Below are 22516 nucleotides of genomic sequence, written 5' to 3' on the forward strand. Positions count from 1 at the left end.
TGGCTTGTCCCTCAGAGATGCCAAAAGCCAGGCAAGCGGAGATTGAGGCCAATTCCCTGCCCGATTGACCACGGGGTTGGATTGGCCACGGGGTCAACCCAATAATTCCTAAAGATCTGCGCAAGGGCTTCTGTCAGGCCTGGCGCAATCTTGCGAGGAGACAGGGGCTTTGCCAGTCGCGTTGTCAAGATTGAAACAAGGCTGGAATACGCATCTGCCCGTTCTTCCTCTGCAAAGGCAATCAGACGCCAATCTTGCAAACTCTGAGGTGGAAACTATTTTGGGGAGCTTGGTCAAGGAGGCAGGAAGACGCCGTAGCTTGCCTTCTAGGGCACTGGTGCTCCTCTGAGACTAATCTGGTCTGCGGCCACATCCACTCCATCCATACATTTGTGTGTGTGTGGGGGGGGGGGGTTATTAAAGATTTTGTTGATTTACAAAAGTGTGTGCAATGTCTTTCTCTCATATCTTTTTCCCATGTAACATTTTTACAAATCAGCTTCATTTGTTGATACAATAGGAAGAAAAGGGGGATGTTTCTATTTTACCTAATATATGTGGGGTTTGGTGTCAGCATCACTTGTGCGGGTTCTCTGCTGTTCGCTTGTGTTCCTTTGGTGGTGAGAGAGGTTGGGGTTGGCCTGGGGTGTGGCTGTTCATTTGTGGTTGGCTGTGGTGATCTTTGTTTTTGTGTGTGAATGGGGTGGGTGGGTGTTTTGGATCAGGTTAGCCATACTGATTTGTATGCTGTTGATGGATTTTTGTCATTGTCCTGTTGGGCTGTGTATGTGATAAAGGGGAGCCATACTGGGGTGAAGGCATCTTCGTCTATTTGTCCCCGTGTCAGTTTCAGTTTATTGGTTAATTTTTTCTAGTAGGGCTGTTTCCCATACTATTCGGTACCATTGGTCCGTGTTTACTCCTGACAGGTCTCTCCAGTGTCTGGCTATGATGCCTCTGGCTGCTGAAAGTAGGTGGGTTATGAGTTCTTTATGATGTGAGTGGGCATTCTTATCTTGGAAGATGTTTAGTAGGGCCAGTTCTGGGATGATTTCTAATACTTGCTTGGTTATTTTGCATATTTCTTGTATGATTGTTGTCCAGAATGGTTGGATTTTGGGGCACTCCCACCACACGTGGAGGTATGTGCCTGTGGAGGTGCACCCTCGCCAGCATTTTGGAGATACCTACAGGTGGCACCGAACACCAAGAAAAATAGCACTAATATGTCCAGGAACCTCCATCCATACATTTAAAGCACACTGCTTCTCCTGGGAATTTGTTGAGGGAACTGTAGCTCTGTCAGCAGTAAGCTACAGTTCCCATGATCCTGGAGAGGGGAGCCTTGTGCTTTAAATGTGCAGTGTGGATGTGGCCTACCAGAGGGCTTGCTTCTCCACCCGTGCATTCTTAACTCAAGCAATACATCCATCAGTGAGCAGATTATCACCATAACGCAGGCTATGGGCTCAGCGCAGCCTCAAGAGAGAACCCAGGCTGCTCCTTCTGCATCCTTATGGGGCTTAGTTAGAGAACAGCGGTCCAGCGTACATTTAGGGCTGTTTATCATTACCACTTTTTCAGCTTATTAGCTGCTTGTCGTATGAAGGTCTCCAAGTGGCTTAACAGCAATACCGTATTTTTCGCCCTATAGGACGCACTTTTCCCCCTCCAAAAATGAAGGGGAAATGTGTGTGCATCCTATGGGGCGAATACAGGCTTCAGGAAGCTATCTGCAATCCTAGGGAGCCCAGCGCGAAGCCGCGCTGGGCTCCCGAGGGTTGCACGGAGCTGCCTACACTCCGGGGCTCGGCGCAGCTCCGCGCATTCCTCCGGAGCCCGGCGCGGCTTCGTGCCAAGCTCCCAAAGGTTGTGCAGAGCTGCCTGCATTCCGAAGCCTGGGGCGCGCTGAAGAGCACGCCCGGGCTTCGCGCAGCTCTCCGCAAGCCTGGGGAGACCGGCACGGCTCCCTAGGCTTGTGGACAGCAGGCTGTTCTGGGGGCTGGGGTCGGGGGAAGCTCGGGCTTCCCCCGTGCCAGCCCCGTGCCTGGGGGGGAAATAATATTTTTTTTCTTTATCCCCCCCCAAAAAACTAGGTGTGTCCTATGGGGCAGTGCATCCTATGGGGTGAAAAATACGGTGTATCTATATCTATAGACATATATATCATACCGTACGGGAAGGGAGAACAAAAAGGTCTGGGGTCATTCCATGCATCAATATAGCATTTAACATTCTGCATGGATTGGGATATCATTGATGCTAACCCTTAGGATCTTAATATTCCCAACAGGTAGAGATATTTATATTTCCCTAAAAATCAGAAAGTGGTACCTCGGGTTACAGACGCTTCAGGTTACAAATGCTTCAGGTTACAGACTCCGCTAACCCAGAAATAGTACCTCAGGTTAAGAACTTTGCTTCAGGATGAGAACAGAAATTGTGCTCCGGCGGCGCAGCAGAAGCAGGAGGCCCCATTAGCTAAAGTGGTGCTTCAGTTTCAGGTTAAGAACAGACCTCCGGAACGAATTAAGTACGTAACCAGAGGTACCACTGTACAAGTTTAACAAGTGTCAGGTTAGCTCAGCAACAATCATGTAAGTGCTTCTATTATTGACACTACCCCTTAGGACAGGCATGTCAAATGTCTGTCTCGGGGCCTTATCGAGCCCGCCGGTCGGGGTTGAATTCAGTTTATTTCCTGGGGTAAAATCCTAAAAAAGCCTTAACAACTTCAACTGTAAAAAAACCTTCAACCTCCAAAAAAGCTCAACAACTTCAATCCTAAGGTTAACAACTTTGGTTGGCCCCTTCGCTTCATCAAATCTGGCCCTCTTTGAAAAAAGTTTGGACACCAATGCGCTTAATATTCTCAACAGGTATGGAGTGGGTGTGTTTTTGGGCTGTTGTTTTTATTTTGATTATATATATTGTGGTTTTCATGTTGATCTTTTCTGTGAACCGTCCTGAGACCTCCAGGTATAGGGCGGTATATAAATTCAAATAATAATAATAATAATAATAATAATAATAATAATAATAACCCTTTCCCCTCTAAAAACACTCTCCTTTTAAAAGGCTGCTCTGAACTTCCTTGCTGCCCATGATCCTTTGTGACACAAACACATGGACACTGGCACACAAACACTCTGCACATGCTCCAAAGGCAAGAACCAGCACGGCATAGCAATTTGAGCGTTCAATGCGTATATTCCCCACAACCCTTTGGGTTACCCTCTTCTGCCCCCTTGCCAGTTTCTGCTCATTTTTTGTTTGTTTGTTTGAGTCAGGGAATATTCGGGGAGGGAAAGAACCCCTTTGGCTTGGTCCCACCTTCAGAGTCTCTAAGCGAATCTGATCTTTTTCCGTTTTCAAGCATGAAAAGCAGGCTTTCCAATGTGCAGCGCAGAGCACATGTGTGCCTTTAATTCCCAAAGAGAAAAGAGGAAATTTGTCCAGGAAATCTGCGCCCAAGAGTGACGGCATCCTCCCTGGAAAAAAAGACGCTGAGCCCACAGCAACCTTTATCCAAATAACCCTCCTTACTTCTGAGTAATAGGTACCCAGGGCAACTAGCAATTTCCCCCAGACCAAAGCAAACTGCGCATTAATCTTGACGCTAAGTCTCCGTCTTGCAAATTGGCAAACGGTCTGGATTTGCCACTCTCATCTCCCTCCCTTTCTCCACAACCCAAATTGGCATACATTGCCTCAAACGTGACCCATAAATGGAACAGATGCAGAGACTGGCACCTGGAGGCAATTTTTCAGTTGGTTTAAAAGGAAGCTTTTTTCTTTTTCTTTCCCCCCGTATTTTCCTTCCAGGTCGAAGGCAGCCAGTTCTGCATTTCAAGCCATTCGTCGTCCCCCACCCAACTCCCTTGCTTCAGTGCCCCTCCTGCAAAAGACGGAACTGAGATTCAAAGAAGGATGTTAGGGAAGAAAAGCTCTGTTTCCGAGAAGGAAAGGAACAAAGGAGCTGGTTTTTGGCAGGTATTCCTGGGGCTTAATTCTGACTGAAAGGCCACCTCCGTAATCCCAAAAGCAGGAGGATGGTCTTGGCTTCCTTTGGGCTGCTGCAGATGTGCCAAAACGGCTTCAAAGACTCTGTGCCACACCCTTAAAGCATATGGCTTTCCTCAAAGAACCCTGGTTTCTTAAGGGCTCTGGAAATGGTAGCTGTGCGGGAGGAAGTAAACTACAGTTCCCAAAATTCTTGGGGGGAGGGATGGTGCGTGTTACAGACCACCCCAATCTCTGAGCAGTGAGAGATTCCAGAGGTTCTCTTATTTAGGGTTCAGTTTCTTTGGCATGAAGGAGAGCGCAATGTCTTTAGGATAGATGGTTTTAGTTACCGTATGTTCTGGCGTATAAGACGACTTTTGAACCCCGGAAAATCTTCTCCAAAGTCGGGAATCATCTTATACGCCGGGTATGGTTGGCAGCAGCGGTGGCAGGCGGGAGAGAGGCGGCAGCCAGGGCGGGAAGAGGATGAAGCCATGGCGGCGGGTTGCTAGGGATGGAGAGCACCCGTGTTGTAGTAGCCACAGCGACTCTTCCCACCCACCATTGCTCGCTTGCCGGCCCTGCCACTATGGGGACCGCCAGATAGCGGGCAGTGCAGGGGCAAGAGCCAAGGGGGGGGCATCGCCTCATGCCTGACCTGGAGCGGCGATGGGCAGAAGGAGGGAGAAAGGAGCGGCTGTGCGCCCGCCCTCACCTTCCAGCCCCCCCATCTCCCTGGCGAAAAGAAGGCCTGGAAAGGAAGGGGCTGGCGAAAGGAAGGGCTGGAGGGCTGGGGGGGTCACAGGCGGAGAACCAGTGTGGTGTAGTGGTTAAGAGCGGTGGACTCGTAATCTGGGGAACCGGGTTCGCGTCTCCGCTCCTCCATACGCAGCTGCTGGGTGACCTTGGGCCAGTCACACTTCTCTGAAGTCTCTCAGCCCCACTCACCTCACAGAGTCTTTGTTATGGGGGAGGAAGGTAAAGGAGAATGTTAGCCGCTTTGAGACTCCTGAAGGGGAGTGAAAGGCGGGATATCAAATCCAAACTCTTCTTCTTCTTATGGCAGGCTCCCGAGGCGAAGGTGGGCGAGCCTCCCGCTGCTGCTCCCAGTGCGCGGGCTCCCCGCGGCCATCTCCCCTTCCCGTGGCAAGGTGGTGCATGGCTTCGGCCGGGGCTCCAAGAAGCTGGGCATCCCCACAGGTGAGGGCGGTGGAGGCCGAGGCAGCCACTTGGGGCCTTTTCCTGGAGGGAGGGAGGGAGGCCGGAACACTGATTCTGCCGCAGCTTCAAAGACTTTTAAATGCCAGAACTACCAGCTGGTGAGTGCAGCCCGCCACTTTGCTGGACGGCCGATTGGGGCTCGCTCGCCTCACCTCGGGCTGCTGCTGCGATGGCAGAGGCAGCAGAGGGGTGCATGCTCTGCCCATGGTGGTGCTTGGCAGGCGGTGCTTGGCAGGCTTTAGGTTGGGGGGCTGCCTCTAGTTGGCTGCAGGTGGGGGTAGTCTTATACGGCGAGTATATCCCAAACTCTATATTTTAACAGGAAAAGTTGGCGGTCGTCTTATACGCCAGAAAATATGATACACATATATGCAACCTGAAGATTCACTGGAATGAGAGGGGTGCTTTCTGATGTGAAAACATTCATAATAACTGCTCTCATTTAGCATAATGTGTGTTTGGTGGGGAGCTGTTGGGAAAAGGAAGTATGTGCCGGATTGAGTGTATGAATATTTTTAAGGATTGTATGAAATGTATGTTTGTTTGTATATCCGTAATATGTATGTATAACTGTATCAATGTTGAATTATTTCAATAAAAAAATTTAAAAACAATAAACAATAAATAATATATAATAATAAACTGATCCTAATATGGAGGGGCTTGTAGCATGAACACCCCAACAGATCTCACTTCTCTATTAGTCACAGCTTTGGTTCCAACACAGATCCAGCTTGCCTCTGTGTCTCTAGCTTACAGCATTTGGTGGTACCTTCCAACTGCAGGATTCTGTGAACTCTCCAGCTATTATTCTACACAACAGGTGAGGGTGAGAGGAGGACAGGCCCACCCCTTAGCCTGGAGAGCACCATCACTTCCTTGCAGCTCTTGCAAAGAGCTCATTCTTTTGGGATGCTGATGAGGGCACTTGGGTAGTGAGCTGTGAAGGTCATTGCATTAAAAAGAAGCTTGCCTAGGACCCTTGCACTTACGGGAACGCCTCTCCCGGTATGCCCCGTGGAGAACCTTAAGGTCCATAAATAGCAACATCCTAGAGGTCCGGGCCCTAAGGAAGTCAGATTAGCCTCAACCAGAGCCAGGGCCTTTTCAACACTGGCTCCTGCCTGGTGGAACGCTCTGCCTCATGAGACCAGGACCCTGCAGGATCTGATTTCTTTCCGCAGGGCCTGTAAGACAGAGTTGTTCCGCCTGGCCTTTGGTGGCTTAGAATCAGTTTGAATCCCTCCCCCTCTTTCTCTTTTTTCCTTTCTCCTGTGATGAGGCTGCATTTTAATGTTTCAATGTTGTATTTTAATCTTGTTTTTTAAGCTGTATTTCAATCAACTTGTTTTTATTATTGGTTGTTAGCTGCCCTGAGCCCGGCCTCGGCTGGGGAGGGCGGGGTATAAATAAAATTTATTATTTATTATTATTATTATTATTACTTCAGCAATTAGATCCTATTAAATTCTAGCCATGACTGGGCACAGGATCCCAAGACCTGGAAGAGACTCAGGGCATCATCCAGACTGAACCCCCCCCCCAAAAAAAACCCCTGCAACAGTCTGGCTGTGACCCTCAATTCACAGACAGAGAATTATAGTAATAATAATAATAATTGTGTTATCTGTGCCCCACGCATCTGGTTGGGTTGCTCCAGCCACACCGTGCAACAAAAACCCATGAGGGCATATAGCCTGGCTTTCCAGCAGTTGCACACGCAAAATGCACAGGCATGCGCAATTGTTGCGCATGGATCTCCACGGACCAAGGTGCGAGGAACCTCTTTGGGGACAGAACCCTTTTTGATCCAGGACTCCGCAGCTGATCTGGATTGACTGGTGCCAGGAGGGAGGAGCTGCACTCCACACCCACACCCCTCTGTATCCAGCAGCCAAGCAAGCAGGGAGCTGCAATCTGGTTTCCAGAGCATTGCCTACCCAGGCAGAAACACACACGGTGATGGGTGCTGCAGAGAGGCCTGGGGGCCGCATGCGGCCCCCGGACCCTTGTCAGCGCAGGCGCACAGCCGGTTTCGCTGCATGTCGGAGAACAAGCACCAGCGGGTCTTTGGTTCCTGCCAAGGGACAGATCCCAGCGACATTTGCAGACTTCCTGCCCACCATCATACCTGGGAGCCTTCCGTTCCTGGCTGCTGGAGGAGTTTGACGGTCCTCCCTCCTGCCGACCGCTGGCTTCGCCCGTCATGCCAGGTCAGGCTGCTGCCAGAGTTCCTCTGCAGGCGGTAATTGAGGTTCTCGGCCGACACGGTGTGTTCTAGAAGGTTCTGGCAGAAGCTGAAATGAGCAGCAGCGGCTGTCGGGGAGAGAAGGGTGAGAACATAAAACCAACTGAGGCAATGAGGCAGTAATTCTCTCCCAATGCAACATTCCTCCCCTACACAAACACACCCGTCTCCTCAAGATCAAATCATATTCAGATTGTCGGACTAGGGCCAGGGTTCGAATTCCGCACTTGGCCGTGAACCTCACTGGGCAACCATGGAACAGTCACTGCCTCTCAGCCTAACCTACCTCACAGGGATGTTGCGAGGATTAAATGGGGAGCGGCGAACCTTGAGACCCTCAGAGAAAATAGTGGGATATAAACACAACCATAAGCAAACCAGCACACCAATAAATGCATTTTTTTTAACCCCACGCTTGTTCGTTAAGAGCTTTGCAGGGCTACGTTGTTCCCTCGCCCTTCATCTTCACAACAAACCTGTGAGGTAGGCTCAGGCAGAGCGACAGGTGCGAGCTACCACAGCACTTTTTGTTGAATGGTCTCTTTAAATCTGAAGGTTCATTATTGTTCCACAAGACGTGTATTTCTTTAAAGGCCAGAGCAAATAACGTGACCTGGTTTTGCAGCTGTGAAGCAGTAGAGAAGGTGCTGTTAAGTTGTGGTAATTAAGCTGTTGGGTATGGTATATAAAGTGCAGCATGTAGTTCTCTCAGTACCCTGGTGGATGGATATAATGTAATTTAGTGTAAAAGGAGTTTTTTGTTTTGTTATTAAAACCTAGCAAAAGTTATTTTTCGTTTCTTGAATGTGTGGTCTCCCCAGCACCTTTCTGCAGCGTAACTAAGCTGCAAATTGCCAACACTTTTAACTGTCACGGCTTCCTCCCCCCTTGGAGCTATAGTTTGCAAAGGGTTCTGAGAGTAGTTAGGAGACCCCCATTCCTCTCACAGAGCTACAACTGTGAAGTTGTGGGTGAACAAATCAGACGACACAGCGATTCTTCAGACAGCTCTTGTTTATTCACAGGCCAGAACAGAACTGAACTGAAGCATAGCTGTCAACTTACAGATTTGAAAATAAGGGACCAGCAGCCTCGAAAATAAGGGATCAGCAGCCAAAATAAAGGATTTTCAGAACACAGGTATGTTCAACTTCTGAGCCCCTCTGAGCCAAAGGCAGAAAGCCCAGCCAGCAGCCAAACGAAGCCTCAAGCGGTGGTTCCCACAGCGCAGCAACCCAGCAAAGGGGATGCAGCAAGGAAAACCACCATCACCTCTCCGCTGGGAAGCGCTGAGCAAAGGCGAGTCCCCAGGCACAGGCACAAGGCATGCAAGCTCCACCCCCCCAGTCGTTCTTAGACTCCTTATTGGGTGAGCAACGAAGCCAAGCAACACAGTTAGAGCCTCCCTCCTCCCTGCCAGCAGGGAGGGAGGGAGAGGAGCTGCTTCCTTTGAAACCCGGGAAATTTAAGGGACATCGTCAATAAGGGACAGCAGCAGGACGCGGCGCTGGGATAAGGGACTTTCCCGCCAAATAAGGGACGGTTGACAGCTATGCTGAAGGGTTCAGCCAACCTGCTTATACAGAGCTCAACTACAAAGCAACAGTAACAACTGTAACTGTAACTATCCAATCACTGAACGTCACTTTCAATTCCCTATTTGCATATGCGGACCTGAGTGAAAACTATCTACAGTATCCCCCTGCTGGCCAAGGATGAGAACTTCAGTACATAACAACAACACCCAGAGTGGTTCAACCATCGATCCCGTTTCCCAGGGAACCTTATGAGAATGGTTTCCTCAGACCAGACCCCGCGTGCTTGGTTACTGACAGAGGCCCTGTTCCAGGCGCCTCCTTCTCTCGGAGGCTTGGAAAGAGGCAATGCAAACAGCACCTTTTTGGTTAAGGCATCCAGATTTTAGAATTCTCTGCCTTGGGAGTCTCTGTTGAGAAAATTGCAGAAAGCAGATCAGAAGGATCTTGCATCTCCTTGTATCCAGCAGTTGGTAGAGCATGAGACTCTTTATCTTGGGGTTGTGGATTGGGCAAAAGAGTCCTGCGTTGCAGGGGCTGGACTAGATGACCCCGTGGGTTCCCTTCTATGACCTAAGATCAGCTATGTGTGTCTATTCCTCCTGGCTTTTGGGAGGTGGCTTTTTTGGCTGCTCTTTGGCCTTGCTGTTATTGCTGGCAGCTTCTTTCGTTTTAAAACTCTTTCGTTGTCAAACGTCCTTACCGCGAGCCGCCCCGGGGTTCCCACCGAGCTGGAAGGTATATTAAGTACCGTATTTTTCGCTCTATAAGATGCACCAGACCACAAGACGCACCTAGTTTTTGGAGGAGGAAAACAAGAAAAAAAATATTCTGAATCCCAGAAGCCAGAACAGCAAGAGGGATCGCTGTGCAGTGAAAGCAGCAATCCCTCTTGCTGTTCTGGCTTCTGGGATAGCTGCGCAGCCTGCATTCACTCCATAAGAGGCACACACATTTCCCCTTACTTTTTAGGAGGGAAAAAGTGAGTCTTCTACAGCAAAAAATACGGTATTTCGCTAACCCAAGTCAAACGACACGGATTCAGGCTGCAGCCCAAGCCTGTGCCTATTTACTCAAACGCGCAATCCGCTGAACTCGGGACACATCTGCTCCCAGGCGTACATCGTGTTGTTTCATTATATACATATAGTCTTTGCGGTCGGGCTGGAGCAGAGAGGGCTGAATCAAACGCTGCAGTTAGCTGAGCCACAGCGCTCTCTGATCTCCGCTCGGCTGGACTGCCAATTCCCTTCCAGCAATCTAAATGCAATGCAATTAAACGTTATGTCCCAGCAATTAAAAGCTTTATTGAAGGGGAGTGCAAACAGGCAGCTGGGTGGGGCTGTTTGTGAAAAAAGGCCAACTCAAGGGGATGAGCTGTGCTATTATTTGGACGGTGGGGTTGCTGGAACAGAAGCTGCAAGCCTGGAACCAGAGCTGGGTCAGTGGTTTCTGCCTCCCAGGACCCTGTGCTTGATGTGTAGCAAATAATATTTTGCACCAGTGTTATTAGGGATGAGGGACGCGGTTGGCGCTGTGGGTTAAACCACAGAGCCTCGGACTTGCCGATCAGAAGGTCGGTGGTTCGAATCCCCGCGATGGGGTGAGCTCCCATTGCTCGGTCCCTGTTCCTGCCAACCTAGCAGTGCGAAAGCACGTCAAAGTGCAAGTAGATAAATAGGTACCGCTCTGGCGGGAAGGTAAATGGTGTTTCCGTGGGCTGCTCTGGTTCGCCAGAAGCGGCTTAGTCATGCTGGCCACATGACCCGGAAGCTGTACACCGGCTCCCTCGGCCAATAAAGCGAGATGAGCGCCGCAATCCCAGAGTCGGCCACGACTGGACCTAACGGTCAGGGGTGCCTTTATTAGGGATGGAGGAGAAACGTATGTGGAATGTATTTTTAAAGTCTGCGGCCTAATTAGAATTTCGAAGTACATCGGAACACGGCTGCTGATCCACACCAGGGGTACCAACCTGAATTCGGGGAGGGCATGTAAGCCCTGCCCCACATAACGGATCGCACCATTTGAATGGCAATGCCCATCAACTTCGGGGGGGGGGCAGCCCCCTCAAATATTTTATGGGGTGGGGCAAAGGGACCTGGGTCCCTAGGAGTTGGCTCCTATGCTTCTCTGATTATGGCGATCCTGTTTTGGCTAAAAAAACTGCATACAAAAAATTGCACTTTAGCAGGAAATGCATTGAAAAAGCATACGTATATTTTAGAGGAAGAATGCATGCAAAAATGGTTGTTGGGGGGGGGGGAGTCTGTGCAATTACTCTAATATAGCTTAGCCTAAAGTACTGGAACTAAAACTTTGCATATTCTCTTGGGATGAATGAGATGGGGTGACTTGTTACCGCTGGCTATTCTGGAGGTCAGCAGAGCTAAAAATGGAAACCGTTATCTCAAAAGGAATCTCACCTCTGGTATGAATCTGATTAGCTGGCTTTTGGGAAGCCAGAATATCTCAACCTCCACCTCCCAGACCTACAATACAGTATAGGGGGTAACTAATAATTCTTCCCCGCCCCCCGTTATATTTTATTATTTCACCTATACATTCCAATACATAATCATTTTTTTATTTTGTTTTCTCGACTTCCCATCCCACTTTCCACTGTGATTTTATTTCCTCTCCTTGCTGCACCCTCTCTTATGCCATAACAATAATCAGGGCTGAAACATAACAATAATCAGCTGAAACTCGCCAGAAGTCGGTTCTGGCACCTCTCAGGTGGGTACCATTGCAGCACTAACAACCAGGCGATGTGTAAGAGCAAATGATGGTTTGGCATGGATTGTTGCTTACAGGTGGTCCTGGGCCTTGCATGCAGACTACCTGTAAGCAACAATCCATGCCAAACCATCATTTACTTGTGACACATCGCCCTAGTTGTTAGTGCTGCTGCTGCTGCTGTCGCTACTACTTGGTATCGAAATCTTCTTTACAGAAACCTCCTAAAGTAAGCCAGAATCATTATTCTTCCATTAAAAGAAAAGACGATTATAATGGCAATGGCTTTTCCTGTAATTTATATACAGTGGTACCTTAACTCTGACTTTAATACATATTTCTCTTAATGGTTTGACTTCCCACCTTTACCTCCGTGAGGGTTTTATTCCCAGCCTTTTCCTGCTGCATTATGCAGGGTATTTATATCTCGTATAAATATTTCCTCTGTTTCAATTGCTAAGGCAGCAACACCTTTGAAGGTGCGTCAAACGGGGAAAAGAAAAACCTTAAAATAAAAATATTAATAACCGAGAGAGAGAGAGAAACAACGCTTTGTTTTTCCTCAATCTTATTCCCAACACTGTCTTTACCATAGTGGTGTGAAAAGACACCAGGAGCAAAAATCACAGCACCATTTGGGACTTTCTATTTCTGCTCTCTGTCAGTCCAGATAGTCACCCAAATGTTGGTTTAAATGTCATCTTATTTTTAAACACACACACATTTCCTTTTCTTCTGACAAAGCCCCCAACTGGTGATGCTGATTCACTCCGAGGCAATTAAACCGTGAGGCCGGCGGCGACTGTGCACTCCAGACACTTTCCACAGGGAGGAAGATGCGCTCAACAGCCAGCTTTCGCACCGGAGGCAGACAAATGATTCACCACACGATCACCCTAGATTTATGCCAGGAATTGGCTGTGGCGGATCCCTCCACTCAGATATCTGCTGCGCTGACCTCAATGCAGAAAGCCGCGCATCATTTCGCGCCAGCCGAAAACACAATAGGGAAACAGAAGACCCTGAGGTCTTTCGCTTTCCAAAATATAATTTACTTCCACTTGTAGGACTCTATCTGCTTTACACAGAGTCAGAGTGTTGGTCCATGCGGCCCTGTGAAGGCTACTTAGGGGGACGAGGAATTTTACACATCACTTGGGAAGACAGGTGAACTAATGCCAGTGTACCGGAAGAAGCAAAGATCACCAGTGTCGAAGCAATGATTCTCCAACATCAACTTTGTTGGACCGGTCATGTTGTGCAGATGCCTGATGATCGTCTTCCAAAGCAACTACTCTATTCCAAACTTAAAAATGGAAAGTGTAATGCTGGTGGTCAACAAAACAGGTTTAAAGACTGTCTCAAGGCAAATTTTAAAAAATGTAGTATAAATACCAACAATTGGGAAACACTGACCTGCGAGTGCTCCAGTTGGAGAACAGCCTTTACCAAAGGTGTCATGGGTTTTGAAGACGCTCAAACTCAGGACGCAGGGAAGAAACATGCTAAGAGGAAGGCACATTTGGCAAACCCTCACTGTGATCAACTCCCAGCCGGGAACCAATGTCCCCACTGTAGAAGGACGTTTGGATCCAGAATTGACTCCACAGTCACTTATGGACTCACTGTTAAAACCGTGTTTATGGAAGACAATCTTACTCAGCTATGAGTGATCACCAAAGAAGAAGAAGAAGAAGAAGAAGAAGAAGAAGAAGAAGAAGAAGAAGAAGAAGAAGAAGAAGACGACGACTTAGGAGGACGTAAGAAGTTTCTCACTGGGCTGTATCAAAATCCCACCTATTTCAGCATATACACTCCTGGGTCAGAACTGAACAGGCAGCTGAACAGGAGAGAGACCTTCAGTTCATTGTGAATCGCTCAAAGAAGATGTTGATCTAGTGTGGGGACAATATAGTTGCTACATGGGATATCTCTATATATTCCCCAAGGCTATTTTCAAAAGATTATGGAAATCTGCTTGGGATAGGTCTCCACCTTCAAGTAAAACTGGGATGTTCTACAGATGTTCTACTACAGAGCTAAAGCCCTTCCCTTGGGAGATCACTCCCCAAACCCAGGTCAGTGGTGGGTCCTCTGCAGAGCTGTGGACCTTGGCATGTGTTTGGTCATCTTGACCCTTGACGCTGGTCCAAGACTGCAGCACATTTGGGAAGGTGGTGCATTTACAAGCACACATCAAAACACATACCGTAAGTGGCGCATTTACCATGTGGACATATTGTAGGTCTTTGATGCTCTGAAAGAGAGCGCATGGAAGAGTCTCTCAAATACCATCCACAGAGAATCACCCTTAGATCAGACTCTTCCACCTGCGTTAACAATCAGAATATCAAAACCCTCCATGATCAAGGAAGGGTGTGTGTGTGCGTCAATGAGGAAACTCCCTTGCACAAGACTCGCGCGCCTGTCTCCCTGGATAAAAAAGCATCCGGCTTTGTCTAAGCTGCCGTTGATCCTGGCAAGTGAAGATGAGCTACGAGCACTACAATAAACAGGCAGATCAGAGAGCTGAGGAACGGAGGCTCCTGTGTAAGGTCTGCCTCGTGTGTTCCAGGAATGAAAGTGTTCCGGAAAGCCATTGATCTATTGTGTGCTAATTCCATCGCCTCTCTAGCTGCGAGACCCTTCTCTAAAGCCAGTGTGTGAAATGCACCCCTGAAAGAGGATAGCTTCAAAGCCGGCGGGGGGGGGGGATAAATTTGACCTACCTGAGCAATTGCCCTTTCAAAGAAATAAACCTGGCCAAGGAGCATAAGCAAGTAGAAAGGGGGCGAGGGAAAAGGAATGGAAATTGGAAACAACAAAATGGGAGAAGATTAATCAAGCCCTTAGCAAAAGCAGGATTACTGCATCTTCTCGCAAAGGTTGCAAATGCCCTTGATTCGAAAGGTTGTAGCTGGATTTCAAATGCTCACGGCAGAGAGGAATTTGGGGGTCTTCCCTCCCCTGTGCTCTGGCAGAAGGGGTGTGGCAGCCTACGATTCGTGATTTCTCATGCTCTAACTTTGGGCAGTTAATGAAAGCGGACAAAGTACCGCAGGGCACAGAAATGATGGGGAACGGACATGCATGTGCACACAGACAATGCGGCAAGGAAGAGCTATGTGCAGGCATTAGCCTTCCATGCTTGCAGCTGAGACAAATCTGGATGGGCGTTTGCATCCAGCAATGCTCCTCTGGCCCAGAGATGGGTTGCTGCGCTCATTAGGCCTGACACTCCTGCGCAGATCGTGCTTCTGCTAATAAAGAGTTGGGTCCAATTCTGGACTGTGTGGCTACTGACCGGCAAGCTCCTGGGAGAGGAGTGCATCTTAGCATCCCTTGAAATCAGAAGTGGTGCTGAGTGGTACCTTTCAGATCACGCACTGCATAAACAGGATCTCAAAGGCAGCCCATGAGATAGCACTTAGGGAACGGCCGCAGATCAGCAACAGAGAGAATCCCTTGCATGCAGACGATCCCAGGTCTGACACCTTGGAGATGCACTGCCCACCAGTGCAGGCAACACTGAGCTAGGTGGGCCAACAAGGCAGCTTCTTAGGATGGATGGCGGCTAACAGATTGAGGTTGAATCCTGACAAGACAGAAGTACTGTTTTTGGGGGACAGAAGGCAGGCAGGTGTGGAGGATTCCCTGGTCCTAAATGGGGAAACTGAGCCCCTGAAGGACCAGGTGCGCAGCCTGGGAGTCATTTTGGACTCACAGCTATCCATGGAGGTCAATTCTGTGTCCAGGGCAGCTGTTTACCAGCTCCATCTGGTACGCAGGATGAGACCCTACTTGCCTGCGGACTGTCTCGCCGGAGTGGTGCATGCTCTGGTTATCTCCCGCTTGGACTACTGCAATGCACTCTACGTGGGGCTACCTTTGAAGGTGACCCGGAAACTACAACTAATCCAGAATGTGGCAGCTAGACTGGTGACTGGGAGCGGCCGCAGAGACCACATAACACCGGTCTTGAAAGACCTACATTGGCTCCCAGAACGTTTCCGAGCACAATTCAAAGTGTTGGCGCTGACCTTTCAAGCCCTAAATGGCCTCGGTCCAGTATACCTGAAGGAGCGTCTCCACCCCCATCGTTCTGCCCAGACACTGAGGTCCAGCTCCGAGGGCCTTCTGGTGGTTCCCTCGCTGCAAGAAGCCAAGTTACAGGGCACCAGGCAGAGGGCCTTCTCGGTGGTGGCGCCCTCCCTGTGGAACGCCCTCCCACCAGATGTCAAAGAGAACAACAACTACCAGACTTTTAGAAGACATCTGAAGGCAGCCCTGTTTAGGGAAGCTTTTAATGTTTGATGTATTACAGTATTTTAATATTTTTTTGGAAGCCGCCCAGAGTGGCTGGGAAAGCCCAGCCAGATGGGCCGGGTAATAATAATAATAATAATAATAATAATAATAATAATAATAATAATAAATCTTATGAAACTGTAAGAATACTGCCCTGCATGGCTCAGATTATTCACTGTTTATGGCTACACTGCATGATTTCAGAACGGTGTCTCACCTGAGAGGTGTGATTGGGACACAGTTCTCAAAGTGCATGAAAACCGGTACACTTGTGCCGTGCACACCATACATTTAAAGCACAACGCTTTCCCAGGAGAATTCTGGGAATTGTGGTTCATTACAGGTGCTGGGAACTGTAGTTCCAGGAGGGATGGATGAGGCTTCGCAGGATTCTTTGCACGTGTGCTTTAAAGGAATAGTGTGTTGGAATGGATATACCTTGTACAGGTACAGTGGTACCTCGCAAGACGAATGCCTCGCAAGACGGAAAACCCGCTAGACGAAAGGGTATTCCGTTTTGGAGGCGCGTCGCAAGACGAATTTCCCTATGGACTTGCTTCGCAAGACGACAGCCCATAGGGAAATCTCCGGGACAGTGAGGAAGCGCAGCGCGTCTTCCCCGCTGTCCTCGGACCTCCTCCGAAGCCTGGCGGCGGCGCGGGAACACCTCCTCCCGCCGCCGGGCTTCGGAAGGATGCCCCGATGCCGGGCGGCGGGGCGGGAAATCCTCCCTCCGCCGCCCGGCATCGGAACGATGCCCCGATGCCGGGCGGCGAGGCGGGAACGCCTCCCCCCGCCGCCCGGCTTCGGGGCGGGAAAGCCTCCCCCCGCCGCCCGGCATCGGAACGATGTCCCGAAGCCGGGCGGCGGGGCGGGAAAGCCTCCCCCCGAAGCCGGGCGGCGGGGCCGCGAAGCCTGGGCGCGCTGGCAACTCTTCGCAAGGAGCGCTCCCGCTGCTTGCGGAGAGGTCCGCGAAGCCTGTCCTGGACCTCTTCTGAAGGCAGGCGGGGGGCAAAAGTCTTTGTCCCCCCTGCCTGCCTTCCCAGGGGCTTTTAAATCGCCCTGGACAGCGGAGAAGTCCTCCGCTGTCCCGGGCGATTTTAAAATGCCGCCCGCCAGAAGAGGTCGGGGGAAGGCGGTTTCCATAGGAACGCATTAATTGATTTTCAATGCATTCCTATGGAAAACCGTGCATCGCAAGACAAAAAACTCGCAAGACGAAGAGACTTGCGGAACGAATTAATTTCGTCTTGCGAGGCACCACTGTACTTTAAAAAATGGGCACCTTGCTGAATAAATCGGTATCATTGCATGAGTTGTCACCAAGCGCTGGGGAACTCTCATTTTCCAAGCTAACTGCTGATTTTGGACTAGTTAAAAAAGCGGTAAAGCAAGAGCCTGGCTGAGCAACAGCAGGAGCAGATGGAAGGAAACGGAGCCGTAAATAAAGAGGGATTTCGGGAACGGCAAACAGATTCGCACTTTGATGGAGGAGTCCAGGCCTGGAGAGCCTTTGGTCAACTCGCGAGGTCAGACGCTCTCATTATATGACATAACAGGGTGCACAGCCTGAAGCTCAGGAGATACAATTCGCACATCCGTTCCGGGTGGAGGGAACATGGTCCTTTCCAGGGCAAAAGGGTTCCAGTTTGGAACGGTGGCAGAACAAATGGGAGCGAACAGTTGCTCCATCAGGGATCCTGATTTCATTGCACCAAATGTTGTGTGGGGTTGTGTGGAGGAGAGGTGGCCGTCTAAACCGCTTCCTTTTTGTAAACAGGAACTGCAATGTGAAAAAAGAGATTTAAATAAAAATGCATGTTATTCTAACGCATCTATATGGTACCACTCTAAGAAATGCTCTTCACAGCCACATTTTGCAGGAGACATTAACTTTGTGATAGGAATTTTGGGGTCTTAGATATATGTTAAATGTTCATAAGTGCACCAACCAAGCACGTACATAGATCAGCACAGGAAGACCGACCTGAAACCATTTTGATTCCCAAACTCATCAAATGTTTTCCCTGCAAGGAGGGAGGGGTGTCAGGGAGCCTTCCCATTGTCTCAGGAATTGAGTAATCAGCATTTTAATGGGTGACAGACTATCAGGAAAGGCAATCAGATAACCTGGCAAACAGGAAAAACAACATTCAAATTTCTGCTTTAGACCACGTTTTCTGTGATGTAGGTATCTGGGGGGGTGGTCTTAGGTTAGACCCCTTCTGTGATGTATGGAGGGGTGGTCTGGAGCTCCAGGGCAGGGAATTTAAAATATCTATATAAGGCCTTGCGCGCCATTGTTCTGGGTTCCTCCTCCCTCCTGCATGTGGTGAGTGAGGACCCTGTTGCAACAGATCAATAAAGATCAAGCTTACTAGCTGCTTTGCTTCTCAATATTCTCTGGTGGCCTCTGTTATTTTCTCCTACGTAAGGACTCTATATGGGCTCTTGGATACCCCAAAAGGGAAAAGGGCAGATTTTTTGTTTACAACAACTTTCCTGGTTGTCTTTAAAAGAAGCCCTACCGACAGCAAATGACAAACCTGGGCATGAGCGGAACATGGATTATTATTCTTGCCTTGCAATGATTGGCTGACCCTTGGGTTGCCTTCAAAGTCTACAGGCCAGATCTCTCCATGCGGGGCTGCTATGAAGCTGGTGAAGGGCATTTCTGGCTACCAGCCCCTGGACTTCCCCAGTTATTGCAGAGTCAAGTTGCAGTCCAAATCAGCACACTTGGTCTCATAACGGAGGAGAGGGCAGGCCTATCTAAGGCCAGTTGGAGACCACCTTGTGGAACAGGCAATCTCCCAACCACAACAACCTCTTTGGAACTAACCTCATCTCATTTGCCCTGATCCATCCCCAAATGTGCCTTTGGTACAACTTTGCCAATGGATTTGGTTGTCCCTTAAGATATCATCGGTAAAGGTAGAATGAGGGATATAGGGGGGACAGTCTTTGTTGATGTTTCAATGCTGGGTGCAATTTTGATTCGAGATGGTGTCGCAGGAACCCCTCCCCCCATCATTCAGTTTGTATAAACTTGACATGCGCGCGCGCACACACACACTACATACGCTACGCTACGCTTCTGTTATAAATTCATAGAAAATCAACCATACATCGGATCTGCACCGTTCCACTTTTATTTTACTCCATGAAAGAAGGACTACAAAATGGGGAAGGTTTGATACAGGGCAGCCATAATCCCTTGAGCATACCAGCACATACACAGGAGGCCCTGCCCAGTTGCTATGCCAACCCTGATGGTCCTAGACAGAAGACCATCAAGACCACAAAGAACTTGCATATGAATATGGGAATGGATTCAGCATGGACTGGAACAAAGGACAATAATCAGCTCTTCCCCTGGGGGCAGGAAACTGCAAACTCCCCTCTGTCACCTGGAAAGTACTCATGGGGAGGGGGAAAGGGGGAACCAGCCAGGTGACAGGACACTCAGGTTACCTCCACAACTCCTCCCTCAACCCCTCCTTTTTGTGATGTAGTTGTGATGTAGTCTTAGGGGTGTACTTTGGGGGATTAGTAACTAATAAAAGTTGGGGCCTTCCTTTGTTCTGGACTTCCATTTTGCTTCATCTTGTTGCGGGTGGGAGTCCTGTCACGACAGTATCCAATAAAGGCCAAGCCTACAGGCTGCTGTTTTGCTCCAAGTTATCCTGGTAGGTGTCTTTGTTTTAGTCTAAGGGAGCCCTCGGATTTCTCCCTTAACAATGGCACACTGAAATGTGATTTTGGTGCGACTTTGCCCATATTTTGATGGCATACGTTTGGCCATCTCTTGAGATATAGTCACCAAATTTGGCACGAGGGTTCCTGAGCCGAGCACAGCAGTCTTCACTGATGCTTGGATGCTGGGTGACATTTTGAATCAAGATGGTGGACCAAATGTGACTTTGGATGGACTCGGCACATTTTTTGGCATGGTCCAAGCTCACAAATTACACTACCCATTCAAAAATAATATTATTATTTTGTTTCTGCAAAATACTTTCATATTGTTGGGTGCTCTGCTAGCAGGTTCTAGTTGGAGCTTGCAGAATCTGGAATTTGCTGGCTGTTTAGGCTATGGTTCTGTTAGAACAACAGAATGGTTGGGCCACTCAGACACTGAGATGCTGGCAGGTCAGAAATCTTAAGGGAAAGAGGGATAAAGGAAAGATGGCGAAATGTGAGAGAATTCGTAGTGCCTTCTTTGAGGGATCTGCTCACTTTCATTTCTTTCCCCCTTCTTCACAACGCCTCAAACAATTCCCTCCGACTGCTGCTTCCGTCTTTTCGCACAAACCGCAGTCTGTCCCCTGCTTCTTTCCCGTGCCCCCAGTTCCTGGAAGCTACCTATCTGGGCCTTGTAATTAAAAGAGGAGGATTAAGAGCTTGGCATCCTTTGCGTGCACACACAACACTCTCCCGCTGGCTAGGGGAGCTCCCCCCTTCCTCCTGCCTCATTGTCCGCCCCATCTGATAATCCCTTTCTCCCCCAGCCCCTTGCTGGTTTCATTCACTCTCAAGGCGGGCCATGCAAAACAGGCAGAATGCAAAGGGCTGGAAAACAGCTTAATCCACAAACGCCACCAGACTTCTAAATCTGCTGCCCACTTCCGCAGCTCAGCCCCTCTTAATCCCATGTCAAGTGGGGATTTCCAGGGTCTTTCATACACCCAGATGAGCAAGGCTGAATGACCCTTGCAGACACATTGATTACTGCCTGCGTGACACGGCTCTCCGATGGGAGTCCCTCAAGTTCTGCTCTCTGAGGGTGCATTCAGATGTGGGGCTGGTTGCCTTGGCTTTCCTGGTTATAATACTAGCACCTCTGCCCTGGTTTCTGATGTTCCTTTCACGCTGCATTGCCCGTTATGCTACGGAACGGTGGCTCTCCGGCAGATATACCTCCACACTGCATGAAATTTCGTGACACAGCAGTAAGGTAAAGGGACCCCTGACCGTTAGGTCCAGTCGTGGCCGACTCTGGGGTTGCAGCGCTCATCTCGCTTTATTGGCCGAGGGAGCCGGCGTACAGCTTCCGGGTCACGTGGCCAGCATAACTAAGCCGCTTCTGGCGAACCAGAGCAGCGCACGGAAACGCCATTTACCTTCCCACCAGAGCTGTACCTATCTATCTACTTGCACTTTGACGTGTTTTTGAACTGCTAGGTTGGCAGGAGCAGGGACTGAGCAACGGGAGCTCACTCTGTCACAGAGATTCGAACCGCCAACCTTCTGATCGGCAAGCCCTAGGCTCTGTGGTTTAGACCACAACGACACCTGCATCCCTCCCCCATCAATACCACCCCAAAATTTGTGGCATGGCATGATCCATGAAAGAGAGCTACATGTGGTACAGTGGTCAGCAAACTTTTTCAGCAGGGGGCCGCTCCACTGTCCCTCAGACCTTGTGGGGGGCTGGACTATATTTTTTTGGGGGGGGAATGAACGAATTCCTATGCCCCACAAATAACCCAGAGATGCATTTTAAATAAAAGGACACATTCTACTCATGTAAAAACACACTGATTCTCAGACCGTCCGCGGGCCAGATTTAGAAGGCGATTGGGCCAGATCCGGCCCCCAGGCCTTAGTTTGCCTATCCATGGGTTAGAGCATCAGACTGGGACCTGGAAGACCAGGGTTCAAATCCTCCTCAGCCATGAAGCTCACTGGGTGATCATGGGATGGTGTGGTGTAAATGTGATAACTGAATAAATGGAAACAGCGAGGAAATTGCAGCACAAAACTCCAGGTTCGTGAAGTTGTGAATGGATTTTTTCTGGAAGCAATGATCACAGAGGTGAGCATTAAACCATAAGCTCGATTTCCAGAAGACGCCTTCATGTCATGTGAAAGATCGTACAAAGTTTGGAAATTATAGGTGAGCAAACCTCAAAGAATAAAGTGCTGTCTGAACACAGCCAAAGACTTCGTCACACTAGCAGAAATGTGGGAAGAAATCGGGGGAAGAAATACACCTGGGCAAATTTGCTTCCAGATTCATTTGATTATTTTGCAACGTACCTAATCTGAAAGGCTGCAAATGAGGCTGGCTCCAGCTTTTGATAGCAATGCACCCCATTATACTGGCGTGCCCCTCTATCTGCCAAAGTAATGAGCTCACCTGGTCACAGCAGAATGTGGCCCTTAAAATTCCCAGCAACGTCCCTGATAATTTTGGGGGATGGTGGGAAATTTAAACAGTGGTTTGCAGACCCAGATGTCTGGCTCCAGCCTGCCCTGCTGGGTCAGTGACTGACAGTGACTCACAGGTGCTGGGTGCTGATGGTGGGCCCGGCTGCCAGAACGCTTTGGGGGTTGATTTATCACCATTTGCTTAAGTAATTAATTGATCGATCAATTACGTTTAGACACATGAGAATTGTTCCATGCAACTCGGAAGGTGGTGGACACCTCCTTCGCTGGAGGTTCTTAAACAGAG

The 22516-nt window shown here is 49.2% G+C and overlaps 1 protein-coding gene across 2 annotated transcripts in view; it reads right to left on the reverse strand.

Annotated features, from left to right (window-relative positions):
* The window catches only part of SAMD10 (sterile alpha motif domain containing 10), a 58617-nt gene that overhangs the window by 18865 nt on the left and 17236 nt on the right, over positions 1-22516 (reverse strand). For both annotated transcript variants that reach the window (XM_081917322.1, XM_081917323.1), the window contains exon 2: positions 7358-7542. In XM_081917322.1, the coding sequence (XP_081773448.1) occupies positions 7358-7542 (185 nt within the window). The remainder of the gene's footprint in view (positions 1-7357; positions 7543-22516) is intronic.

The sequence above is a fragment of the Podarcis melisellensis genome (genome assembly GCF_964234715.1).
Source record: "Podarcis melisellensis genome assembly, chromosome: 6".
NCBI lineage: Eukaryota > Metazoa > Chordata > Lepidosauria > Squamata > Lacertidae > Podarcis > Podarcis melisellensis.